This window comes from Oratosquilla oratoria, chromosome 31 (genome assembly GCF_046742065.1).
Source record: "Oratosquilla oratoria isolate Oo_2021 chromosome 31, ASM4674206v1, whole genome shotgun sequence".
NCBI lineage: Eukaryota > Metazoa > Arthropoda > Malacostraca > Stomatopoda > Squillidae > Oratosquilla > Oratosquilla oratoria.
In genome coordinates, this window is record NC_134807.1 from 45,142,256 (window position 1) to 45,161,574 (window position 19,319).

The 19,319-nt window shown below is 44.0% G+C and overlaps 1 protein-coding gene across 4 annotated transcripts in view; it reads right to left on the bottom strand.

Moving 5' to 3' along the window:
• The window catches only part of LOC143041536 (uncharacterized), a 127,189-nt gene that overhangs the window by 58,485 nt on the left and 49,385 nt on the right, over window positions 1-19,319 (bottom strand). For all 4 annotated transcript variants that reach the window (XM_076213524.1, XM_076213526.1, XM_076213525.1 and 1 more), the window contains one exon: window positions 15,638-15,760. In XM_076213524.1, the coding sequence (XP_076069639.1) occupies window positions 15,638-15,760 (123 nt within the window). The remainder of the gene's footprint in view (window positions 1-15,637; window positions 15,761-19,319) is intronic.

Genomic DNA, 19,319 nt, shown 5'->3' on the forward strand with positions numbered 1-19,319 from the left:
GTTCAAGCGAAGGAAGACTTGACTCAATGGTGCATCAAGGTATCGTCACGCCCATCGTAAGGCGAGCTCTATCGCCACCGCCCGTACTGGCGCCCTTCGAGCACCGGGCCGACCTCTCCGCTCGGCGAAGGATTTGTCGTCCTCGTGCGCGGACCCCCTTCGGTTCCGCCCCCCGACGCAGTTTCTATGCGTGACTGAAATACCGCGCACTCCCGCCTCGTCCAATGTGGCTTACGGTTTCCGACGGATCCCGAAACCTACGCCACTAGCACTGGAGACGCTTGCTGCCATCTGGGCCGCACCCAATTGCAAGCCATGCCCGTTTGGATGGACCCACTTCTCGCGGATGACGGACCAGCGTTCGCTCATCCCCCTCTTCACGACAGAAACTCCGTCACCGGCAATACCGGCCACGACCCGTCGCCAGCCGCCGACACCGACGGAGCGCTCTGAAGACCACGCCACGGCACGGATAAGCCCCGCCTACGGTCACCCGCTGACCTGCATGACCTCCGGGCTTCCGTCCGACTACCGCGCCCTACCCAACTCCATCCCTCCGTATTGGAAGATCCGCACCGCCCCTTCCGCTGACGAGGCCCGGCGCTGTCCGACGGCGCGTTGACGCCCCGCCATCTCCAGGAGCGACCACAGGTCTTGAAAGAAGCCGCCCCGTCGCGTTCCTTTGGTGGAGGACATGCCGTCCTCATGCGCAGATCCCCCCACTTCCGCCTCCGCCGCTCGCCCGCGAGGGCGGAGGGTGGGGAGGTGTGGTGTAGTGTTATCCTGGGCCCTGGCGCTCGACACGACGAGCAGGGCACCATAGGTTTACAAGGACTCTTTGGGCACAAGGCCCCCATTGATAGATATGTAGGACGTGGCATAGATTTCCCTCTGCGCAGGGAATACGACGTACACCTAAGTCAGTCTAGAACTGTCCGTCCTACGGTGAGCATGTGGCTCTCCTATTGTGACTCACCTCTGTACGCATAACCCACTTATTAATAAAGACTCCAAACGTCCCCCCGCGTTTCTGTTGCACACGAAGAGTGATGAGATGTACAAGGGGTGAAAGTGTCAGTAGACTGGAAGTGAGCATTAAGGGAGAGTGTTGCGTGGCCGCAAGTCTGTGTTCCTTTGTAATAGATGTACTTTCCATGTTACCACCTGTTTCGGGTAGTTGTAGCCACGCCCTAGTTTTTTCGTCTTCCTGAATTACCGATCATATGAAATACAATATTCTATGTTCCGTGTGTATTATTCCTTTGTTATCCTTTTATTTTAGTTAGCTAGGATATTGTTCATATTGTATATTGTACCTTATTATGTTAATGATCTCTGTATGTGTATTATGTTATTCCACTCACCCTGCCTGTAATAAAATAAATGATAACGGTTTGTGAGTTGGCAACTGCGGCCCCCCATGGTGACCGCAGTCACGAGGTATACTACTTCTTACCCTCTCTCTCTCTCTGATTTCTGAACCCGTATATAGCGGACACTTCCCGCTCCTCTATAATCCCTAGGTTAAGTGTGTTAGGTGGACCCTAGTGGTAACAAGTGGTCCGGGTAGGCATAAAATAAGTGTGTGTGTAGTGCTAAGTGAAATGTAAATAATTTGTTAGAACACCATCGTTTTGGCTTAACCTTGCCCCTTTGAGTTATCCACCGGTCACCTAAAACTATTGACATACGTGCTTGAAAGTACTGCACAGATTTATATTCGATATGCAGTATATTGTTACCCTGCCATTTAGTCTCAATCTGGTTCGTCAACGATTGGAGGTAGGATTGTTTCTCCAATTAAGAGTGGGCATTAATGGGAGGCGTAACAAGTGGGGGCCTTACGACCGGGATAGTAGCCATTAGTGCATTTATATTGTTAGAATGCCCATACGGTTGTGGTTCATCGCAGAGATTTTTTGTGGTAAGCTATTGAATTGTTGCCATTATTCCATGCTCTTGCGATACCAGCTAACAGTTGCATTACCATACGTGTGGCCAATCCCTATTATACGGATTTCATTAATTCAATTGGTTGCCAACTAGCTAATAAGCAACATTTTGTTATTCCTTGTCTTCCAACATATTAGTTCAACATGTTCAACTTGGAGAACTTCGTAAAGGCGCCTTCAGCTGAAGAGGTAAGGTACGTATGTACCAATGGCCATTCAGCCAGTGGACGCAGGTGTATGGTGCCCTCTCAGGAAAAGCTCTCGACACATTTATTGCACTTTCCGAGTCAGAGTAGTGATTATTATGTACTTAAATACAATATTCTACAAGCATACCAGCTTGTTCCTGAAGCCTACCGGCAACAATTCAAGAAATGTAGGAAATCCAACCAGGAGACCTACGTGGAGTACTTCCAATGAAAGCTCCGCTTGTTCACCCGGTGGGTGGAGAGCGAGGAGGCTTACGTAGACCTGGAGAAACTCAAAGGGTTAATATTGATGGAGGATATTAGAAATAATATCCCTCCAGATGTGCGAGCCAACTTGGATCAGCGAGGTATTCGTACCTTGGCAGAGGCTGGCCCAGCGGCTGACTATTACCATTTAACTAATCCTAGAATGCATTCCAGGTCTCACCCTACCTTGCCCCAAAGCTTCCCCCCCAGACCCCCCCCCCCCCCCCACTAGGGACTCCAAGCCAATCGGACCTCCACAGCCTCCTCGACCGCCAGCCCACTCATCATCTGCTTCATCTACCTCAGGTAAGCCCATTGATAGTGAGACCAGGGGATCTACCCTTACTGGAGGCAGGAGATATTGCAAATATTGCAAAAGGCCAGGACATCATATTGATGAATGTTTCAAACTACAACAAAGAAAGGCTCCTCTCCAAGGGTCCCCCTCTCTCTCGATCAGTGTGGCCGAGCAATCAGAAAGTTTTTTGGAGCCCTGTCTCACTGCTGTTAGCCCATCAGTTGTCCCAGATAATCCTTCCCCACCTATGTTATCAACATTTGAACCATTCTGTTCTTCTGGTTCAGTGGCCCTTGATCAAGATAGCCCACCCGCATCTATCAAGCTTCTGAGAGACACAGGCTCAGTCTTATCACTAATTACAAAAGATGTGGCTGCTTTGATAGATGCATGTTATACTGGGAATTGGGTCCTTGTGAACGGTTTAACAGGCGGGTCACGTATCCCTATATGCCAAGTATACTTGCGGTCAGATGTTAGGACAGGTTATGCCCAGGTAGGAGTAGTCGACAAGTTACCTGTAGAAGGAGTTTCACTCCTGATAGGAAATTACCTCGCTGGGGGCACGATGTTACCTAATGCCATAGTCTCCTCGTGTCCCTCTGCCGAGAATAATACTTCCCAACTAGAGGCAGACATTCCGGGCATATTCCCTGCATGTGCTGTTACTCGTAGCATGAGCCGCAGGGTGGAGGCAGAGATTAGCGAGCATAAAGAGGATGCTCATGTTGGTGTACTACCTCACCCCCCATCCCCCTGCCCATTCCACCTCATGCATCACAACATCCATATACAACCATTCTCCATTCACCCGTCTTCTGTCCTCTCTCGTCCTTCCTCAACAGACATTTCCCTCTTCCCCAAAGCCACCTTCACCCCATCCATCCACCTCATCCTAGGATGTCCCCTCATGTTCACTCCCTCCACATCTGCCTTCCACACCTTTTACTAGTCTTTCTTCACTCATTTTTTCCATGTGTCCAAACCATCCCAATACTCTTTCATCAACCCTATCTCCCAACTCCCTTTCCACCCCTGTTCTCCTCCTCACCTCCTCATTTCTCACTCTATCTAGCCTAGTAACCCCCATCATACTTCTCAGACACCTCATCTCAAACACATTCAAACTCCTCTCTTATGTTCCATGTTTCTGCCCCATACAGTGCTGTTGGCACAATCACTCCTTCATATAGTCTCCTCTTAGCATCCATTCCCAAATGTCTATTCCTCATTACACTCTTCAATCTACCAAGGCATTTACTCGCTTCTCTCAATCTACATTCTACCTCCACCTTCACTCCACCTTTTTCCTGCCATATTTGCACTCAAGTATCTAAAACTATCCACTTCTTCCAGTCGCTCTCCCTTAATGCTCACTTCCAGACTACTGTCACTTTCACCCTTTGTACATCTCATCACCTTACTTTTACCCACATTTATCTTTAGCTTTCTTCTATCACACACTCTCCTAAACTGTCACCAACTTTCTCAATCCCTCCTCTGATCCTGCCACAAGCGCAGTGTCGTCCGCAAACAACAGCTGGCTCACCTCTCACTTTTCTCCATTTTCTGTAACCATCTCCAATTGCTGACCCACCACCCTTGCATTTATCTCTCGCACTACCCCATCCATGTATAAGTTGAACAGCCAGGGCGACATAACACATCCTTGACGAAGTCCCACCTATACTTCAAACCACTCAATCACTCCATTTCCAATCATGACACAAGCTCAACTATTCTCAAAAAAACTCTTGAGAGCACCTAGAAGCTTTCCTCCTATCCCATATATCTGCATAACCTCCCACAGTGCCTTTCTGTCTACCCTATCTTAAGCCTTTTCCAGATCCATAAAAGCCCAAAAAACATCCTTCCCCTTTCCTATAGCTTTCTCACATATCTGTCTTACCACAAAGATCTGATCTACACAACCTCTACCCGTCCTAAATCCACACTGTTCCTCACCAATTACTCACTCTGTTCCTCTCCTAATCCTCTCAGTCAAGATCCTCCCATAAGCCTTCCCAACTACACTTAACAAGCTAATCCCTCTGAAACTACAACATTCACACTTGTCCCCTTTTCCCTTGTAAAGTGGAACTATACAGGCACTCCTCCAGTCCTCCGGCACTCTACCCTCTCTCCAGCAAACATTAAATAACCTCACCATCCAGTCCACCATCACTGTACCTCCTTATTTTAACCCCTTCCATACGGTGCCGCATAAGTAGGCGGCATGAGGAGCAAGTGTATACGCGAGGCTGCCATATCGGCGTCTTGATTATATTTATTGTAGTTGCCCCTGCGTAATGACACTCTCTAAACTGTTTTCATTACATTTTCTATGGTTATCAAAATTCACGGGTGAAAGAGAGAACAATTGACATAAGTGGTGACTTTATTTTATGATGAGTGTATTATTACGAGACATGGTACGTCTGGCAGCTAATGCTGCCTGCGAGATTTTGGCCCGTACTGAAGAGGTTAAACATTCTGCATGGCATCCATCCAGCCCAGGTGCCTTACCTGCTTTCATCATCTTAACAACTGCCTTCACTTCATCCAGACCATGTGATTTTCTGACATCAAGGTTTTTTATTTGGTCCCTTATTTCCTTCTGAGTCACAGTTATTTCTTTCATTGGGGGGGGGATCTTTCTGTCCTTCATCCCAATTTTGTGTACTTTCAATTGTGAATACAGATGTAAAATGTTTGTTCACAATTTTAGCCATTTCTATATCTTCTACATATTTATTATTCCCTTGATGCAGTTTTACTATTTCGTGTTGATCTTTTAGTTTACCAGTCACATACCTTCATATAGCATTTTGATATTGGTTGCAAGGAAGCTCTTGGGAAATGGACAACTTACAAGAAAAAGAGAGGGGAAGCAAATCATAAGATACATATATACATACATATACCAAGGCTTTTTTCCCCTTACAAGGGAGGTAGCCAAAAAGGAAAAGGCATAAAATCATTCCCACCCATTCCATCCCTGAATACACTCCACAAGCTCCACCCTCCCTCTCATCTTAGCACCTCCTGGATGATGGGTCATCCCTGCACCTTGTCCACTGCCCTGGGTCAGAAGCAGTGTCGCAAGACATAGCACATCCACAGCAAGGCTGCTTCATTAAATCGGCGACCCCCCCTCTCCGTCCCACCATGCATAAAGGAGAAGACGAGGAGAAATCCCTTCAGGCTGCATCAAAATTTGCTCACACATACTACCTCACCCCCCATCCCCCTGCCCATTCCACCTCATGCATCACAACATCATCCATATACAACCATTCTCCATTCACCCCTGTCTTCTGTCCTCTCCCGTCCTTCCTCAACAGACATTCCCCTCTTCCCCAAAGCCCCCTTCACCCCATCCATCCACCTCATCCTAGGATGTCCCCTCATGTTCACTCCCTCCACATCTGCCTTCCATACCTCTTTTACTAGTCTTTCTTCACTCATTCTTTCCATGTGTTCAAACCATCCTAATACTCTTTCATCAACCCTATCTCCCAACTCCCTTTCCACCCCTGTTCTCCTCCTCACCTCCTCATTTCTCACTCTATCTAGCCTAGTAACCCCCATCATACTTCTCAGACACCTCATCTCAAACACATTCAAACTCCTCTCTTATGTTCCATGTTTCTGCCCCATACAGTGCTGTTGGCACAATCACTCCTTCATATAGTCTCCTCTTAGCATCCATTCCCAAATGTCTATTCCTCATTACACTTTTTAATCCACCAAGGCATTTACTCGCTTCTCTCAATCTACATTCTACCTCCACCTTCACTCCACCTTTTCCTGCCACATTTGCACCCAAGTATCTAAAACTATCCACTTCCTCCAGTCGTTCTCCCTTAATGCTCACTTCCAGACTACTGCCACTTTCACCCCTTGTACATCTCATCACCTTACTTTTACCCACATTTATCTTCAGCTTTCTTCTATCACACACTCTCCCAAACTCTGTCACCAACTTCCTCAATCCCTCCTCCAATCCTGTCACAAGCGCAGTGTCGTCCACAAACAACAGTTAGCTCACCTCCCACTTTTCTCCATTTTCTTTAACCATCTCCAATCCCTGACCCACTACCCTTGCATTTACCTCTTGCACTACCCCATCCATGTATAAGTTGAACAGCCAGGGCGACATAATGCATCCTTGACAAAGTCCCACCTCTACCTCGAACCACTCACTCTATCCATTTCTAATCCTCACACAAGCTCTACTACTCTCATAAAAACTCTTGACAGCTCCTAGAAGCTTTCCTCCTATCCCGTATATCCGCAAAACCTCCCACAGTGCCATTCTATCTACCCTGTCATATGCTTTTTCCAAGTCCATGAAGGCCCAAAAAAGCATCCTTCCCCTTTCCTATAGCTTTCTCACATATCTGTCTTACCATAAAAATCTGATTTACACAACCTCTACCCATCCTAAATCCACATTATTCCGACCAATTACTCACTCTGTTCCTCTCCTAATCCTATCAGTCAAGATCCTCCCATAAGCCTTCCCAACTACACTTAACAAGCTAATCCCTCTAAAACTACTACGTTCGCACCTATCCCCTTTTCCTTTGTATAGTGGAACTATATATGCACTCCTCAAGTCCTTTGGCACTCTACCCTCTCTCCAGCAAACATTAAATAACCTCACCAGCCAGTCCACCATCACTGTACCTACTTTTTTTTTTTTTTAGATATTCTGTATGACATCCATCCAGACCAGGTGCCTTACCTGCTTTCATCATCTTAACAACTGCCTTCACTTCATCCTTCCTTATTTATCCTCCATTTTCATCACTCATCACTCTCATTTTCTTAGCACTTCCCACTCCAGCTATCTTTCCCTCCCTATCCTCCTTCACATTTAGCAACTCCTTAAAATATTCTGCCCATCTTCCCCATACTGCCTTCTCTTCCATTAATTATCATAAAATACAGGAGGCAAAGAGGAGAGCAAATGCAAAATGGTGTATTAGTATGACAGAAATTTTTTTAAAGAATAAAAACATGTTTTGGAAGTTAAAGAGAGTGATGGGGGTTGAGTCAGGCAGACAGAAAAACATAAAAGGTGCAGATGGACAGATGTGAGCGTGATAAAGGGAAGATGGGTAGAACATTTTACAGGGTTGTTGAATCTGGTTGGGGAGGGACTGATTATGGCAGTGAGTGGCCATGAGAATAACAGTGATGGGGAAGGAAAATGGAAGTGATATAAGAAAAGATGAGGTACAAAGAGTCTTGAAAATAATGAGAGCTTGTAAGGCACCTGGGTTGGATGGGTGTCATGCTGAGTGTTTTAAAAAGGAAGGTACAGTTATAGTGGACTGGTCTGTGAGGTTGTTTAACTTCTTCCATATGATGCATGAGGCGTGAGTGGGTACATAAGGATGCTGGTGTCAGCATCTTGATTATATTTAATTTGTAATCATAGCTAAGTGACCCCTGAATTCTGTGAACTTGCTTGATCACATTTTCTGTTTTTATTGTTACTCAGTGAAAGAGAATGAGTAATACATCAGTGACTTTATATTCTATAATGTGAATATTGTGATGCATCAATCATCATACCTCAGGCAGCTGATGCTACATGCAAGAATTTGAATTGTATTGAAGATGTTAATGTGTGTCTATAAGGAGCACCTATATAGTTCCACTCTACAAAAGGAAGGGAACAAATGTAATTGTAGTAGTTTTAGCATTATCAGTTTGTTGAGTGTAGCTGGAAAGGCATATGGGTTTTAATTAAGTGGATCAGAAGAACTGATGGAATAATTGGTAAGCAGTGTGGGTTTAGGAAAGGTAGTGGATGCCTGGATCACATTTTAGTTGTAAGGCAGATTTGTGAGGTTTTAGCAAAAGGTAAGATGTTTCTAGAGCCTTTACAGATTTGGAGAAGGGTTATGACAGGGTAGACCTGAATGCACTGTGGGAGGGTATCCAGATATGGGATTGGGGGTATGCTCTTAAGGGTAGTCAAAATTTTTTATGAGAGCAGACTTGTTAGAATTGGAAATGGAGAATGTGAGTGGCTTGACATAAAGGTGGGGCTGCATCTGGCCTATGTCATGTCACCATGGCCAATCAGTGTGTACATGGATGGGGTGGTACGGGAGGGAAATGTAAGGGTGATGGGCATGGGGAGATGGCTAGAGAGAGTGAAGTGGGAAGTAAGCCAGTAGTTGTTTGCGGATGACACTGCGTTTGTGACAGGGTGAGAGGAGGGATTCAGACAGTTAATGACATAGTATGGGTAGGTATGTGAGAAAAGAGAAATTTGAAGGTAAGCTTGGGTAAAATGTGACGAGATGTTCGGTGAGTTGGAAGTAAGTCTTGAAAGAAAGAGTCTGGAGGAAGTGAATAGTTTTAAATATTTTCAGTCACATGTGGCAGGAAATGGAGGTGGAGAAGTAAATGTCTTAGGGGATTGAAAAGTGTCATGAGAAATAGGCATCTGGGAATGAGTGCAAAGAGAAGATTTAATGACGGGGTGATTGTGTCTACAACACTGTATAAGGCGGAGACTTGTTATCTAAGAAAGACAGAAAAGAGAAGTTGAAATGTGCTTTAGATGAAGTATCTGAGAAGTATGTTAGTGATTCCAAGGTTGGATAATATGAGAAATAAGGATGTGAGAAAGAGAGCAAGGATGGAAAGGGATCTGGCAGATAGGATTGATGAAAGATTATTGGGATGTAAAGATTGATTGATTGATTAAAGGTTATCTGGCGTCATAACTGCAGAGGTCATAGACGCCGAATTGTTAACCCCTTCCATACGGTGCCGCACACGTAGGCGTCATGGGGAGCGAGTGTATTCGCGAGGCTGCCATATCGGCGTCTTGATTATATTTATTGTAGTCGCCCCTCCATAATGACATTCTTTCTAATTCTTTTGTAATCGCATTTTCTATGGTTATCAAAATTCACGGGTGAAGAGAGAACGATCGATATAAGCGGTGACTATATTTTATGATGCGAGTATTATTGCGACACGTCGTACGGCTGGCATTGGCTGCTGCCACCGAGATCTAAGTCCATGACGCCTACGTGTGCGGCACCGTATGGAAGGGGTTAAGTTCTAAGATTCAATTTTGGGTATAGATAATAATAATAGTGATTTACTATGTATAGATGAAGGTAAATATTAATAAATCTGAATTCAGTATCAGGTATTAGTTATCAAATAGTGTAATGGTTATATATGGTGTTAAATTATGTTAAGATCTGAATAGAGTTAAAAGCTATTTGGTTTTTACAAAGGATTACAAAGGCGGAGCATGCCGACAGGAGACCTTTTGGTCCATATCTAGGTCAGATGCAAAAAAAAAATCATAATAGATAAAAACTATAATAATGTAAATATCAAATAAAACGCATAAATAAATGCATAGGTATAGATAATAAACAAACAGGTATATAGTAAATAATTGTTATTACATATTTTAGGACAAACCAGTCCAAAGAGTCTAACTAGGCCCTTAGTGTTGGTCAGGAAAAAATTGAAAAGATTAAGTAAATACATATATGTAGTATATCCAATGAAATGAGAGTGGTAGGATTATATTTCAATATTAATTTGTATTTGTTACTAAATTTGATCAAGTTGGTTTACTCCTTTTAAGAGGTCCTGGAGCTGCAGCGTCTACGTCATGGGACCACCCCCCAACCCCAAGAGTTGTGGGCCAAACAGCAGCAACCACCCCTGGCCATCAGCTCTACGCAGGTGGCACCGATCCCCAAGAGGAGCTACGCCTGCCTTGGGGAGTACCACAATCCTTTTTCCCAACATGCAATGTTATGTTTTTTCTGCACCGAGGGGTGATTTTCCGGCGATCACCCCTCTTCTTCTACTTTTAGCTGGAGATGTAGAGAGCAATCCTGGGCCCACCACAAAATACACATGCCCAACATGCTCTAAACCCATTACTTCGAGCAGACAGACAAAGGGCTCAGTTCAGTGCAATATGTGCAAAAACTGGGCCCACCTCACTTGTACAACACTTGCTGACACAAACCAATACACAAACACTTGGACATGTTCTACCTGCCCTCCAGTAACCCCACTCCCACCTCCCCAACCACAGCCAGCACCCTTACCCACTCCCAATTTCCCTTTGCCCTTACCCCCGATTAGTACTCCCCTTCCTTTGTCCCCGATCTCTCCTTTCCCCCCCTCTGACCCAGATCCTACACCTTCCCCACTACCACCCCAACCTCAACCCCAAACGGCAACATACAACACATACAAAACACACAACATCAACATATTACAACACAACATTGACGGTATTAACACGAAAAAACATGAACTTGAACACTTTCTTAAACAACACAACATACACATTGCGATTTTACAAGAAACAAAACTAAGACACTCACACAAAACACCATCATTTCATAGTTACACCACCATCAGACAAGACCGGACTGACGGCTATGGCGGTGGACTCATCACCCTGATCCACCACTCCATCTGTTTTGTGGACACAAGTGCCACAACCAAAATTCTCCTCCCTACCACAGATAACACAACAGAAATCCAATCCATTCGAATCCGCACAGGCAACAAATCAACACTGACAATAGTTAACATGTACATTCCCCCCCAATCATCCCCCACAGTTCCAGACACCTTCAGGCCTCATTTAAGCCAACTAGCCTCAATCCCCAACCCGATCATGGGTGGAGACTTCAACGCCAAGTCGTCTGCCTGGTATGTTGACAACCCTGACACAGACAGAGGGCTTGATATACAGACTCAGTTTGACTCATTGACATATGAACAACACACATAATCATACACATATCCCACACCAAGCCCTCTACACTCCCTCCTCTCCTGATATCACCTTTTGCTCCCCCTGCCTAACCCCAACAACATCATGGAGAGTGGTCGGAACCCTTGGCTCTGACCACCTTCCAATCATCATCACCACTAAAACAAGATGTACCCCAGTTGGCCACAGACACACTTACACCAATTACAAGAGAGCTAACTGGGAAGCTTTCACTGAAGAGACAGAACAACATTTTGAAACACTTAACAGTACACCAATCACAAACATAAACAATGCTGTGCACACTTTTAATACAATCATACAAAATGCAGACAACAGATACATCCCTAGAGGCAACAGAAAATCACACAACCCCAACTTCACACCAGAAATCCAAGGCCTCACCAGACAACGTGACACACTTAAACACGATACCCCCACACCTATCCCTCAAAACATAGCAGACCAAATACAAACACTAAACACTGTGATTGCCAATAAAATACATGAACAAAAAACACAAAATTGGCAAAACTTTATCAATACACTTGATCACAAAACAAACACCAGCAAATTGTACAAAACACTCAACAGCATTACACTATCCAACAGTAACACTACACGCTCTCACGCAGCAATAATCACAACAACAGATAATCTACCCTCAAACAGACAACAAGCAAACGCACTCATACGTCATTTTGCAAAGACAAGCCATCTCACTTCTCACCCTGACGACCGACGCACCATTCGACGTAAGAAAGACTTTCCCACAGACTCAGATTATACACCCTTCATAGACAGTCAGACAAAACTCATAATACATAGTCTCAAGCACTCATCTGCCTGTGGCCCTGATAACATAAGCAACATCCACTTAAAACACATTGGACCACAAGGTATACACGCACTCACAAACATTACAAACTACAGCTATTCACACAACACTATACCCGACATCTGGAAGCATGGTAAAATAATCACCATTCCAAAACCGAACAAAGACACAACAATCCCAACATCGCACCGCCCAATCACACTTCTCTGCACCCCCTCTTAAGTCATTGAACGCCTAATACTTAAACTTGTCACACCACATATTCCCCTTGCTGACTCACAACACGGTTTTAGGCCACTACACTCCACAAACACTCTTCTGACAAACCTCACACAAAGAATTTTAGTTGGCATCAATTCAGATAGGCCCCACCAAAGAACACTTCTTATAACATTAGACATTAGTAAAGCTTTTGATGCTATCCCCCGCCACAACCTAACAAATAAAATATATAACACAGACATGCACAATAACACCAAAAGATGGTAGGCCAATTATCTGGCAGGTAGGAATGCTTACGTGTCATATAATGGCCAATCATCACACATCAGAAACATTAAGAACGGAGTACCACAGAGCTCAGTTCTATCCCCCACACTATTTAATCTATACATGCATGACTTACCCACACCAGACAACTCAGAAATACAAATCTCTTCCTACGCAGACGACATAACAATCACATGCACACATCGTAACACAGACAAAGCTGCAGAAATAATCCAGCCATACCTTGACACACTCAACACATGGTTCATCACAAACAGACTCAAAATAGCTCCAACCAAATCTACAGCAACACTTCTCACCAACTGGACAAAAGAACACAAATACATATCTCATCTCTACATCAACAACATACCACACACAAACACACCGAAAATTCTTGGTGTAACATACGATACATCCATGTCTTTCAAACAACACATCACAAACATAAAAAACAAATGCACACCTAGACTTAACGCACTTAAGTCAATCACTGGAACAACATTTGGACAAAACAAAGAAATTAATATAACAATATACAAACAATGCATACGCTCAGTGTTGAATTATGCGAGTCCTGCATGGGCTCCTAATCTCAGTGAGACACACCACAACACCTTTCAAATCATACAAAACAAAGCCCTAAAAACAATTACAGGCTGCACAAATACAACACCTACAGACCATTTACACCATGAAACAAAAGTCCTCAAAGTCAAGGACCACCTCGACATGAGAGGCACACAAACACTTGCTGCAGCCACCACAAACACATCACACCCGCTACACTACATAGCAGAACACCCACACACACCAAGAAACATTAAAACAACACCCAAAGACCTTTATCACGCACAGATACTCTCTTCTCTTCCTCCACAACCACCAAATACCAGCCTCCGGAAACATATTCATAATCATATCACTCACCGCTCCATTAACACACTGAAAGACAACACACTGCTGCATTCCAGACACCCTGATATCCACCCTTCTGAATCCTCTCTCCCACGAAAGGACAGAGTCCACTTGGCCAGACTGCGGTGCGGTCACCACCCAGCACTTCTAAGCTACCAGAAGAGGCTGGATGACCGCGTTGTGAACAGCTGCCCAGGATGTAACACTTCACCCCATACCATACAACACATAATGGAAGACTGCATTATACACAATCATGCACGCAAACAACACAACATACGCTCCTTGGGGAGACGGGACTGCTCGGACAGTCTAGGGAACGACAACAACAACAACAACTTCTTTTAAGAATTTAATGACTCCCTCATAATCAAACTGCAGTTCTTTTCCCAGTGGCTTGCCCAAATTATAGTTACCATCTCTCTCTTTCTTATTTGGGAAGTGACACTCTCTCAGTTCTCTGTGATTAGGGCATTCAACCAGCAAATGTTTAATAGTCATGGGGATTAAGCAATCTTCACAGTATGGTTGATTTTCACCACTCATGAGATATCCATGGGTAAGCCTTGAATGTCCTATGCGGAGACGACATATAATTACTTCCCATTTCCTTGGCATAATTTCATATTTCCAAGGTTGTATATTTGTGGTGATCTCTTTTATTTTGTTATGTCCCACTTCATTCCACTGTTGTTTCCACGACTTATGGATAATATTCGTGATGCTAGGAAGGATATCTCTATATGGTATTGTGCACCGTTTAGGGATCAGACTGGTTGCTGCTGACTTTGCTAGTTGGTCAGCTTTTTCATTTCCATATATATGTACATGTGCTGGAACCCAGCAAAATGATATAGTGATCCCTCTACATTGTAGTAGAAACACCCACTGTGAGACTTTCATTGTTAGAGGATTATCGCCATTGAAGATTTCTATTGCCTGTAATGCACATTTTGAATTACAATAGTTTGTGAAGTTGGATGTCTGGAGAGTTATAATGTGTTCTAAAGCGGTTAAAATTCCATATAGCTCTGCTGTAAAATTTGATACTGCAATTGGTAGTGCTCCTCTGCAGCTAAAATTATCACTAAAAACTCCATATCCGACGCCAGCATCTGTTTTTGAGCCATCCATGAAAACGAATGTGGAATCCAAATGTTCAGTAATATGTTGGGATGCAAAGAATGAGTGGAAAAGATTACTGAACGAGCTGTGAAAAGCAGCAGTGGATAGTGAACTTGAGGGGACAACTGATGATGAGATGAATGGATGGGTGGAAAGGGACTCTGAACAAGAAGGGAATGTCTGTTGAGCAAGGAAGGCAGCAGGCAGGGGATAGGGTAAGTGCCAAATATTTTGATGCAGCCTAAAGGGGCTTCTCTCCATCTTCTCTATTTTCTGCCATAGATGAACTGTCTTGCTGCATTGCTTTTGATCCAAGCAGTGGGCAGGAGACAGGGATGAACCTTCATTCCAGAGGAGCTAAGATGAGAGGAAAGGGGAGGGGGCACAAGAGTGGTGGTTGGAGTGGGCGCATGCCTAAACTGGCTACCTCCTTTATATGGGAGAAGAAACCCTTGATATATAAATAGAATAAACATTTTGTATCCCACATATTGGTGCATGCTTTGGCTGGCTACTTCCAATATAAGGGGCCTTTGGTATTTAGAGATAATTAAGCAATATAGGGTAAACCAGCTAAAACTGTCAGGTCATGCTGCACTGTTCTTGACCTGAGCAGTGTGGCGAGGTACAGACTCTTCATTCATATGGTTCTACAATGGGAGGGTTGTTTAATAGGTTTTAATATGAATATGGTGGAAGTGTGTTTTGCCTTGGCCATTCTCCTTCTGAAGAGAAAAGGCCCTCTAGTATATATGTAAACAACCTTACCTTGATACTCTCTTCACTTTTTTGCAATTGGTCCTGTGAACTCATAAGAGTGCATTTAGCTTCTTTATATGACTGTCTGACTTGTTGTAACTCCTCCTCAACTGCTAACTTCTCATTCTTTATCTGAAACAAGATAGAATATTATTTGTATCATATACATATATATAACAAGTTTTTCCCCCTTACAAGGGAGGAAGCCAAAAAACAAAGGCATAAAATCCACTCACACCCATTCCATCCCCTACCTCTTACCTTGGCTCCTCCTGGATGACAGGTCATCCCTGCTTCTCTTCCACTGCCCTGGGTCAGAAGCAATGTAGCAAGACACAGTACATCCACAGGAAGGCTGCTTCACTTAATCAGCGACCCCCCACCCTCTCTCTCCCCTCTCACAGAAAAAGAAAAGACAAGGAGAAATCCCTTCAGGCTGCATCAAAATATCATTCAAACATACTCCTGCCCATTCCCGCACCCATGCATCACAGCATCATCCATACACAACCATTCTCCACTCACCCTTATCTTATGTCTTCACCCTTCCTCAACACACATTCCCCTCATTCCCAATGCCCCTTTTACCTAGTCCATCCATCTCATCCTTGGTCGCCCCCTCAAGTTCACTCCCAACTCTGCCTTCCACACCTCTTTTACTAGTCTTTCTTCACTCATTCTTTCCATGTGTCAAAACAATCCCAATACTCTTTCACAACCCCATCTCCCAACTCTCCACCCACACTCTCCTCCTCACCTCCTCATTTCTCACTCTATCCAGTCTAGTAACCCCTACAATACTTCTCAGGCATTTCATCTCAAACACAAACTCCTCCTCTCTTCTGTTCTGTTTCTGCCCCATACAGTGCTGTCAGCACAATCACTCCATACAATCTCATAAGAACATACGAATGAAGGAGACTGCAAGAGACCATAAGGCCTACACAAGGCAGCTCCATATCCATAAAGTTGTCTAACTGTTTCTTAAAACAACTGATAGTTTCAGTGCTCACTACATGGTTACTAAGTCCATTCCATTTGTTGACCACCCTATTAGTAAACCAATTCTTGCCTATTTCCTTCTTAACCACTTCAATACGGGACTTAAATCTCGCGGGCAGCAGCCAATGCCAGCCGTACGACGTAACGAAATAATATTCGCATCATAAAATATAGTCGCCGCTTATATCGATCGTTCTCTCTTTCACCCGCGAATTTTGAAAACCACAGAGAATGGGATTAAGGGCGCATTTGGGAGAATGTAAAAACACAGGGGCGACTACAATAAATATAATCAAGACGCCGATATGGCAGCGTCGCGAATCCACTTGCTCCTCATGACGCCTACGTGTGCGGCACCGTATGGAAGGGGTTAAATCTAAATTTGTCCAGTTTAAATCCATTACTGTGAGTCCTGCCCTGTTGTCTTAGTATGATGCCCTTGTTTGCATCACCCTTGTTAAAACCTTTGATCCACTTGAACACCTCTATTAGATCACCCTGCATCTCTCCAAAGAGTGCAAGTTAAGGTGCCTAAGCCTCTCCTCATAAGGCAAATTTCTGAGATCATGTATCATTTTGGTCATTCTTCTCTGTACTGATTCTAGTGAATTGATGTCCATTCTGTAGGACGGAGACCAAAACTATACCACATAGTCAAGGATGGGTCTAATTATCGCTAGATAGAGTTTGATAATTACCTCTGCACTTCTATTTGTTACTGTCCTAGCAATGAAACCTAATGCTCTGTTAGCTTTATTCCTGGCACTAATGCACTGTTTTCTGGTTTTAAGGTCCGGACTCACTAGAACTCCCAAGTCTCTCTTGCACTCAGTTTTCTCTAAAAGCGTGTTATCTAAGCTGTATCTATTTTTGGGGTTGTGTAGCCCTATATTTAACACAATACACTAAGAAATATTGAAGGTCATCTGCCATATCACCGACCATGTGAACAATTTGTTAAGATCATCTTGCAGAATCTCTGCGTCATCTCCTGACCTAATTAGGCGTCCTATTTTAGTGTCATCCACGAACTTATTAACATCCCTATTTATCCCATCGACTAAGTTGTTTATGTACATAATGAATTTCAAGGGCCCCAAAACCAAGCCCTGGGGAACCCCACTGATAATATGGCTCCACCTGGATTTTACTCCATATATGGTGACCCGCTGTTTTCTGTTACTAATCCAAGCTCTAATCCATTCTAACACTTTTCCTCCTATGCCATGGGCTCGCTTCTTCTCTTCTATAACTTTCTTTGTTTCCTCATCCCACCATTCACTACTCTTCCTTCTACTTCCTCCCATCCTTCTTGTTCCACACACCATCTTTGCACACTTTGTGACTCCCTCCTTGAATCATCCCCATTCCTCCTCCACTCCTAGCTCTACTCTATCCTTCACTCCCTCCCACTCCTCTCTCAGCTTCTTCTTGTACTCCTTCTCCTTTTCCTTTTCATATAAAGAGTTCACTCTAAGCACCTCCCTACCTTTTGCCCTTTTCCTCTTTGTTTCCTCATCCCACCATTCACTACCCTTCCTTCTACTTCCTCCCATCCTTCTTGTTCCACACACATCTTTTCACACTTTGTGACTCCCTCCTTGAACCATCCCCATTCCTCCTCCACTCCTAGCTCTACTCTATCCTTCACTCCCACCCACTCCTCTCTCAGCTTCTTCTCCTCCTTTTCATGTAAAGAGTTCACTCTAAGCACCTCCCTACCTTTTGCTCTTTTCCTCTTTCTCCATCTATCCTCCACTCTCAAATTACCTTCCACCAAAAAATTATCTGATATTCCCCCAATCTCTCCCCTTAGCACATGTACATCCTTAACTCTTCCTATTATACTCCTTTCTACCATAACATAGTCCATTAATGCTCTATCTACCACCCTTCCATCCACCACCCTCTCCCATGTGTACTTATGCTTGACTTTCTTCCAAAACACTGTATTTTGCTATCAACTCCCTTTCTAGCAACTCCCTAAAATACTCTGCCCATCTCCCTCTTACTGCCAACTCTTCCATCATCATCTTTCCATCTGCACCTTTTACCTTTTCCTCTCTACTTGATTTGCCTCCTCTTTCTCGCTTAATTTCCATCCAAAACATATTTCTATTACTGTCACACTCTTATCCCGTTTCACATCTGCTCTCCTCTTTGCCTCCTTTATCTTATGTCTTACTTCACCTCTTTTTTTATTTGTATCTCTCATATGATTCTCTAGTTTTATTTTGTAACAATCTATGAATGCTTGCTTCTCTTCTACCACCTTCTTTGCTTCATACCACCACTCAATACCCTTCCTTCTACTTCCTCCAATCCTCTTTGTTCCACACACCAATTTTGCACACCTTGTGACTCCCAATTTGAACCATCCCTATTCTTCCTCCATTCCTAGTTCTACTCTATCCTTCACTCCCATTCCTCTCTCAGCTTCTTGTACTCCTCCTTTTCATTCTCATTTAAACAGTTTACTCTAAGCACCTCCCTACCTTCTGTCCTTTTCCTGTTTCACCATCTATCCTCCATTCTCAACTTCCCTTCCACCAGAAAATGATCCGACATTCCCCCACTCTCCCCCCATTGAGCATGTACATCCAAAACTCTTCCTACTCTTCTCATGGTCACTATGTAGTCCATTAAATCCTTATCTACCATCCTTCCATCCACCACTCTCTCCCATGTG